Below are 9,568 nucleotides of genomic sequence, written 5' to 3'. Positions count from 1 at the left end.
TTTTCTGTTAGTGGCAGGGTTATATCGCAACGGAGATCAAGACTAAGTCCCGAGTCGGTGGAAGTATGCATTTGTTTAAAGGATTATTTGGATGGAGCGGCTCGTAAGCAACATATCACCACCCTAGAAGATGCAATTGATGCCGATTTGGAAGCAAACTTACACATTGAAGAAGTCGAACTTGGAATATCCCCTCCAAACGAAGAAGGCGAAGATGATGAAAAAGAGATGGCAATGTAGTTTATTTTTAAACTTTATTTCAATTATCGTAAACTTTGTTCCAATTATCGAACTTGAAGTTTTTAAGTATTTGAATTTATCAAACTTGGAAGTTTTTAAGTATTTGAATTTATCAAACTTGGAAGTATTTAAGTATTTCAATTATCGTAAACTTTGTTGCAATTGATGACAATGTAATTTTAATAATATTAAAATCGGTTTTTTATAACCGGTTTTTTAAAAAAACTGGTTTTTTTAAAACCGAAACCGATTACACCAGTTAGGATATCCGGCCCTCCAAACCGGTTAAAAACCGAACCGGTTATTTTATAAACCGATTTTTTTTCTATGAAAAAAAACCGGATCAGATAAAAACCGATCCGGATCAGATTGAAATCCGACTTCTGTGCAACCCTAGTTGCTACTGCTATCGAAACAATTGGAAATTTCCAAACGTGTCGTCATCAACTCCGGATATTCCCTACTTGTCCCTTCCTCGCATTTCACGCATGGTTCGATGGCGTAACTCCTTACCGTCGCCCAACCTTCCGATTCCCAATTTACCCCTCCTCCCTCTGCTGCTAATTTACCGATCCTTTCCCTCGCCGACGATTCAAAATTCTCTGTCTTCTCGTTGAAATCCGAGCTGGCGAAATCGAGCACGCAGCGCGGAGATGTTTCGCTCCTCATTTTCGGCGGCGAAGCGGATGCTACGAATGGATGCTGCAGCAGCTGATCGCAGCTCCACCTTTGATTCGGGTCCCTTCTCAAACACTTGTCCACGAAATCCTTGCCGAGTTTAGATAACTGAGTGGGTAACTGGGGCAATTCCTCCGAGTTTGCAATTCGACTTAACGAGTCCAAATCGTGATCCTCCCAAGCTGGCCGCCCGGTGATCATCTCGATGACGGTGCATCCCAAGGACCAAACATCACTCTCCGGTCCTTGATACTCGCCGCGAACCACCTCCGGCGCCATCCATAGAGGGCTTCCACGTGGCATGATCAGGTTCCTAGAAATATCTTCTTCACTTTTCTTTTTAATTTCAATCGCCGAGCCGAAATCCGCGAGCTTTACGGAAGTGGAATCCATGCCCACCAAAACATTTCTCCCTTTCACGTCACAGTGTACAATGCCTTGGTCGTACACGTACTGCAAAGCCGAAACCAAGCAACGCGTGTGCCACCGCAGCATCTTTTCGTCCACGTCGGCCAGCCGACGTTTAACATTCGCCACGTCAGAAACGGTGCCGCCTGGGCAGTACTCCAAGTGAAGATTCCGATAAGAATCCCCCGGAGTGACGTCATCGCCTAGATACTCAACCACGTAAGGGGAGGAAAGTGAACGGAGGACCCTGATTTCGTTCTCTAGAGACTCCAACTGGTTGGGAAGAGAGGTTTTAAAATCAACGGACTTGACTGCAAAAACTGCACCGTTGGTTTCGTTGATTGCCAAGCTTACGTTGCCAAAGGAGCCTTTGCCTATACACTTGCCCCTTGTCCATGAAGTTATGTGGGATTTACTCTGTTTCTCCATCTCTCAAACTCTTATGTCTATATTCTGAGGGCCCGAACGTGGGTATTTAAATAAGAGTGAGCTAAATATTTCAATAACGTGGAAATTATACGTGGATAAACCGGAAAACGGTTTTATCATGTCTTCCATTTTTTATTTAGGGAGTGGACTTGTGTTTTAACGTAGACTGGATACTGGAGGATGATTCTGGGTTTTATCCAGATCCTTGGGCCAATTGTACTTCATCTAAGCCGTTGATCCATTTGAGAGGCTTTTTTTTTTACTAATTCTAATAAGATTAAAAGATAGTATTTGTGTTTGATTTTAAAAGGAAATATTATTTTGTTTATAGATATATTTAAACAAATATTATCTTAAAATAATTACAAACTATTGGAAAAGTATATATTTTTTAAAATTTAATGTAATGAGCATTTTATAGAAATAAGTTACATGTGGCTGTGAGTAGGGAGATATGGGTATATGAAGGTGCCAAGTTGAAGTTTGGTGGCCAAAACCGAAAAAGCCGAAGGGACAGAGGTATGGGTTGGAGACTGTTGTTTCAAATGAAAACCTAACGATCAGCTGACGTGTCAGGAAACGGTAGGTACACGTAGCACCAATAAAAAACATGAGGCTGTTGGTTAGGAGAGCTAACGATGCTTGTGTCTGTCTTGTTTTCAGTGGAGAAGTCTGTTGACGTGCTCCACCTGTCTCCATTAAATAAATTCTCATTCACCTAAAAACAATATATTTTTTAATCCAGTTAGCTTCTGGATTAATTAAGAGTCTAGCTATTTGTACTCATATTTGACATGTAAGTAGATAACGACGCTTAAAATTGCGGGTACGCATTCTCCCAACTTTTGCCTTTTTAAAACCATACGTTGATGCTATTTGAAGAACAGAACATGATTTTTTTCTTCTTTGATCATCATTCATCAACAAAGGTCTTGTTTTTGGTTCTTTTTCGAATGAATGGTCAAAGTCAGTAGACCTAATGCCATGCCATGTTTCCATGTGCTTATTATTTTGGGCCAAATAATAGTCGCCATCCCTCGACTATACCATGGTTGGATAGAGGAATCTCGAGGTACGCATTCTTTTCGGTATTTTTTTAATTTATTTATTTTTTAAAATTTTATAATTTCACACCTTTTAAATTAAAAAAAACATTTTAAATTTATATCCTAATGTAAAATCATTCGTTTGTTTTTAGACCATACCATCAATATAAAAGGGCCACTTGAAAAGATTTCAGTATAATCTTAATCTAGCTTCACAAGGTGTTGGATCGGATAAGGTAGAGGAATTCACGTCAAAGGAAAAGAGAGAAATTCTAGTCCACTCAAACTACAAATGGGAGAAGAAAGGGGAATGAGCATGTCCAACATGAGTTTGGTCAATTTGAAGCCTTTGTTTTAAGCCACTTGGATGGCAAATAAGAGAGCCTTGGGGGTAAAATAACCAAGTGAGCTTGTTGGGATGTTGTCGTGTTTGCATTGGAAAGGTGCTTCAATAAATGAACCAAAGGCAAAGACCGAACCCCATAGCTAAGCTTAGGAGTGTTGTGCTGGGATTATTGCATTTCTCTTTAGTTGGGAAAATGTTTTAAATCACACCACATCTTTCCGACCGCTTTAGTAATAAAGCTAGCAGTCTTCATGTCTATCACATTAAATCACAATTTCTATCTAGAAAGAGAGAGAATGGAAATTTTACTCTAAGTGGGTATTGAACACACAACCTAGGTGATGTGTTAACTAAAAGTTTTTACTCATTTACTTTAGAGATTGTTAGCATATGAATCCATACTTTTGAATCTCAATATTCAATCCTGATTCAAATTAGTTTTGAGTTCTACACATTTAAATTTGACAACCTGGTTCATTTCATTTCAAATTTAGTTCATTTTTAGTTCGGCTCAATCTAAATTTGAGTCACTTTTTATTCAAACCGTTTTAAATTTAGTTAAGGTTGAACTCAAGTTATTGATCAATTGTGAAATTATATTATATCAAATTTTGATCTGAATTAATTAAAATTTTAAGTTAAAATAAAAGAATAGATGTAATTAAACTCATATAAAAGAAAATTAGTTAATTTGAATCAATACAAAATTATATAAATCCAAAGAGTGAGAACAAGTAATGTAATGGAATATTTACTACACTTACCGGGCAGCAATGAAAGCAACGGCAGAGATCTGTTACTTGGGAGACAAATAGGTGTCGAAAGGCAGGAAAACAGCGAGGTTATGTTGCCAATATTTGTCGTAAAACAACAAGACAAAGAAGCAAACACATACACCTCTAACGTGCAATTGCATTGACTTAACACCTATTGTTCATTACCAAACCTCGTCGCTCCCCCAGTTCGATGCCTCTCTCTTTACTTAGATCCAATGAAGACCATAAAACAAATCAAATTGCCAGCCAATTGTTACCAAATCACATTAATACATGCTACTCATTCGGGTTCATATGTTTGGGCCCTACCTAACACCTAACTTCCTTTGATTCGCTAATTAGGTGTATTTATACCCTCATGCTACTCATTCGGGTTCATATGTTTGGGCCCTACCTAACACCTAACTTCCTTTGATTCGCTAATTAGGTGTATTTATACCCTCATGCTACTCATTCGGGTTCATATGTTTGGGCCCTACCTAACACCTAACTTCCTTTGATTCGCTAATTAGGTGTATTTATACCCTTACAAAATATAATTTTTAAAAGATAAAGGAATCCACCTCAAATATCTTCCTTGTTATAACACACATCAAAATCTTATATTATTAATTATTTATTTCAATCCATTATTTGTTTCATTCTTTTGATCTTTAATTATTAATTTGTATCAAATTAACTAAAATGTGGTGGAACAATAATAGAAATGACCATCAAGCTCAGTTGGTAGAGCACAAGGTTTTTAACCTTGAGGTCGTGGGATCGAGTTCTATGGAGGGCATTTCATAATTCGGAGGTCTCTACGGAAGCTGCACTTAACCTAGTGTTGAGGGAACCTATTATGTTACCTCCCCTTACTCCCATTGCATATGGGAACAAGGGACAACCATTTGTGGTGGAACAATAATAACCAAACACATACAATCAACATAGTTTAGACATACATATTTTTTATAAAATCATACAACAGAGCACATACAATCAACAAACCAAAATCATTGATCAACAACTAAAGTCAAAGTTTACAAGTTAAGTAGGTATCATTTCGGTAAGATATCATTTTAACGGTAGATAAAGGTTTAAGAACTTCGAGATTACATCATGTGTTTGATGATTTGAATTTAATTAATATTTGTCATGATTAATTTTATTTATTATAATTTTATATTTATAATGAGAGAAAATAACTTGAGTGACCGAAAATGCCTTATAATATATGATTTTAACCAACTTTTTTTGGGTTTGTAAAAATAACCAACGAATTCGCAATTCAATTTCGAATTCGGAACACGAAAGTCAAATTTGAAACACAATTTTCGAATTCGCAACACGAATTTGTCAAATTCGCAACTCAATTTTCAAATTCGCAACTCGAATTCGGATTTCGCAACTTGAATTCGTCAATTTCGCAACTCAATTTTACCGTGTTTACCTATATAGGTAATTATAACCGGTCTAAATAATGATGTTTTCGATCATTTTTTACCGGTTTTGTTAATAATTCAATTAAAAATATATACATGATATTATTAAAAAATATTAAAATTATTTTTTTGAAATTTTTTTTCTTTTTTTTTTTGTCATTTTGTTACAATATGTAACTTAAATTATGCAACTTACATCAAAGCATCGGTTTCGAATTACCTATATAGGTAAACGCCGTAAAAATTCGCAACTGGAATTCAGATTTCGCAACTCAATTTTACCGAGTTTACCTATCTAGGTAATTATAACCGGTCAAAATAATGATATTTTTGATCATTTTTACCGGTTTTGTTAATAATTCAATTTAAAAATATAATCATGATATTATTAAAAAAATATTAAAAATATTATTTTGAAATTTATTTTTCTTTTTTTGTTATTTTGTTACAATATGTAACTTAAATTCTGTAACTTACATCAAAGCATTGGTTTATAATTACATATATAGGTAAACGCGATAAATTGAGTTGCAGAATTGGCGAATTCGAGTTGGGAAATCCGAATTCGAGTTACGAAAACTGAGTTGCGAATTTGGCAAATTCGTGTTGCGAAATGTAAATTCTTGTTGCGAATCCGAAAATTGTGTTGCGAATTTGGCTTTCGTGTTGCGAATTCGTTGGTTATTTTTACAAACCCAAAAAAAGTTGATTAAAATCATATATTATAAGACATTTTCGACCACTCAAGTTATTTTCTCTTTTAATAATTTTGTATTCCATCCCTTCTTTTCTTTTTGAATAATTTATACTTAAATTATTGAAACGTATTTTATACTATATTTAAACTATTTAAATATATTTTTTATGTACCTAAACAAATTTTAATAGTAAAAACAATAAGGCTTATTGGACAAAAACTTCAGAGTAAAAATATTTAAACATAATTAAATATGAATGATATAGATTTATTGTATTATTTGTCACCATATACTTTTGTTAGGATATTATCCTATACTTTTATTAACATACTAAATAGTAAAATACTAAAAACCAAACTTAAAATTCTAAAATATTTTGAAGCCTATATGGATTGAAATTAGTTCGATTAATATGTAACACCCCTAACCCGTATTCGACCCGGATACGAATTCGATGCGTTACATTGACTTTTAAAACACTTGACTCTTTAAAGATAAAATTTTAATTTGATAATTAAAACAAAACTTAATAAATCAAAATTACATTACATATCAGAGTATCTAAACTTTGTATTTACAGTACATGCCAACTATATTTCAAAACACAATCACATATACTTAAAACATCTATGATCTGATAATCTTCAAAGGTAAGTTGTCCTACCCTATGCTTACCCACATTGCTCCTCCATATCTTTGAACCTACGTGTGAAAACACTCACACGCTAAGTCGATGACTTAGTGAGGCTTATGAGTACTATAGAACAATACAACATTTGTATACTTTATAAAAGTAGGGTTAAATTATCAAAAATCACCAGTATAATAACTTATAACCTCCTTTATTAATCACTGAAGAATTTATACTTATTTTATTTTTGATTATATCTTCAAATCATTACTCATATCCATTTATTGAATTGGCCCAAGCGTATAATACTGAAAACTCTAGGTATTTGAGTACATTGAGGTTGTGCACTAATGTTGTCACCAGAACTCGTAATTTGCACCGAAGTGCCACATAATTGTCCCGGAGGACCATATAGTTTGCACGGAAGTGCCACATAGGGTTGCACCGAAGTGCCACATAATTGTCCCGGAGGACCACATAATTATCCCGAAGGACTACATAGACCCTCGACTCTTGGCATGCCAACTATACCTCTAATCCTCATACATATACTTTGGGCTATTAATTACATAATTATGTTCAATCATTATTCGAAGTATCTCTTCATAACACTTGTTCAAAGTTCACATTTTCACTTATCATTTATGATCCGTAGAACATATTCAAATCATCTTTCACATAAATCTTTAACAAATAACATTATCAAATGTTATTATTCATTCACATTCAAACATTTGTTCATGTCATTTTATTTCACAAAGCATTAATCATTATTTTCATTAAATCACATATATCACATGTTCAAAGTGGTTTACAATATTATTTCATATTACATATCACTATTTAACGAATTCATTTACTTATATAAAACATAATCATATAGAAAATATTTACATATATTCATATCATTTCATTTTATTCAAAAACATTTTAGGTTGGTTCATCATAAGCCTTCCTTCAACTATCAATAAATCAAGTAAATAGTACTCACATTTTCCTCACCAAACTTCTAATCCAATCTTTAACACCTTTCGAATCGATACTTAAAATGTTGGGATGTCGGAAGTTGGTTACGATCAATCACTACACAAAACAATCTAAAATCAATACCGTTCTTTAACTCAATTATATCGAATCCAAATAACTTAAGATGCAAGAAACCCTACATTTCATTTCATGCTTGGAAGTATCGGTACCACCCTAAGGGTACTGATACCACCCTTCAAGGGTATCGATACCTCCTCAGGGTACCGATATCGAATTTATATTCGATGATGCAAGAGTATCGATACCTCCTTAAGGTATCGATACCTATCCCTTAAGGTATCAATACCACTCTCAACAGGTATCGATAAAACCCTATCAATTACTCATCTTTAACCCATGAGGTATCGATACCTTGTTCATAGGGGTACCGATACCCTAAGCCCAGAATGGCCATTTTCATCCCGAAAATCACCTAAAAATCCTTCCCATACTTTCTTAGACACATACTTTAAGTTCATAAACTCACCTTTATACTTTCAAACTAACTTGTAAACATTTAATATTTTCAAACATCCCAAATTCTCATTTGAACAATTGAATCTTCAAATCATACCAAAATTTTAACCATATTATTAACCAATTCTAACCCTATTAACCCTTTAATTAACCTATTGACAAGTCAAATATTTCATTAAAACTTCAAAAACCACTCCATATCAAAATTTCATTTCAAAACCCATTTTACAAACTCCTTTCAAATTCACTTATCTTGTTGGTATACTCCTCTACAACCTTTCCTTAAGGATATATAACGTCCAAGCTTCCATTATTAAACCAAAAATTAAAGGAAAACTATAAATTTCATAATCTTACCTTTGGGAGTGGAGAGGAGCACGACAAGAAGAAGAAAGAAAGAAAAATCTTCCAGATACTTCAATCCACGTGTTATATCCTTAAAAGAGAGGAAATAAAAATCTATCAGGTGAAAAGACCATATTACCCTTCCACTAATCCAAATTTAATATCAAGTCCTGACCAGAAATTTTAATAATAAATCCTTGAATTCTCAATTTATTCTGATTAAACCACTAAATTTTGGGTTCTTACATTTTGGTCACTGGCCCAATGATTGGGATGTTACAAATCTCCCCCTTCAGAAGATTTGTCCTCAAATTTTCATTACACAAAGAGGTGGAAATATTGCTTCCACAAATATTCTTTACGATACCATTTATCTTTCTTCTACTTTATGGTTTCTCCAAAGAACCTTAACTAGCAGAAACGTCTTGTTCCTTAACTGTTTGTTCTCATATGCTAAATATGCACTGTTTCTTCCTCATATGTCAGGTCGTATTGAACTTATATCACATCTGAAGTTATAATGTGTGCCGGATCTGATTGATATCATTGAAGCATAGACATATAAAGACATTATGAATCTTTCCATCTCTGGTGGCAACGCTAACTGATATGCCACTGTTCAATTTCTTCAGAACTTCATAAAATCCAATGAACTTAAGACTAAGTTTTCTTTTATTCCCAAAACGAAGTACTTCCTTCCAAAATAATACATTCATAAACACTTTATCACCTACTTGAGACTCAATTTCTTTTCTATTCAAAACTGTGTATGCCTTTTATCTGTCTAATGCCACTTTAAGATTAAGCGTAATCACCCAAACCTTTTCTTCAACTCCTTTGATCAATCTTGGCCACACTAAGTCTATTTTCCTACTTATTTCATATTTGACTAACACTAACATTCCTCTTTATTTTAAAGACCATGCATTCAACACTTTCCAAAATAGATAATACCTTATAACTTTGTCCTATCAATTATCACATTCACATTTCATGCTATAGTGATAAACACTTCCTCATTTTTCGTAGAACTTAATCCATTTC

At 33.9% G+C, this 9,568-nt stretch overlaps 1 protein-coding gene across 1 annotated transcript; it reads right to left on the bottom strand.

Annotated features, from left to right (window-relative positions):
- Positions 1-558: 558 nt before the first annotated feature.
- On the bottom strand, positions 559-8,209 carry LOC120113545 (mitogen-activated protein kinase kinase kinase 18-like). The gene is made up of 3 exons (XM_039134674.1): positions 8,198-8,209; positions 3,449-3,455; positions 559-1,767 (listed from the first exon to the last, which is right to left on the bottom strand). Exon 3 carries the CDS (start codon positions 1,753-1,755, stop codon positions 634-636), a length of 1,122 nt encoding a protein of 373 aa, XP_038990605.1. The 5' UTR covers positions 1,756-1,767; positions 3,449-3,455; positions 8,198-8,209; the 3' UTR covers positions 559-633.
- Between the last annotated feature and the right edge of the window lie 1,359 nt (positions 8,210-9,568).

Source organism: Hibiscus syriacus, unplaced genomic scaffold (assembly GCF_006381635.1).
Source record: "Hibiscus syriacus cultivar Baekdansim isolate YM2019G1 unplaced genomic scaffold, ASM638163v2 tig00110209_pilon, whole genome shotgun sequence".
In the NCBI taxonomy this organism is placed as follows: domain Eukaryota; kingdom Viridiplantae; phylum Streptophyta; class Magnoliopsida; order Malvales; family Malvaceae; genus Hibiscus; species Hibiscus syriacus.
This window is presented reverse-complemented; position numbering and strand designations above follow the sequence as displayed.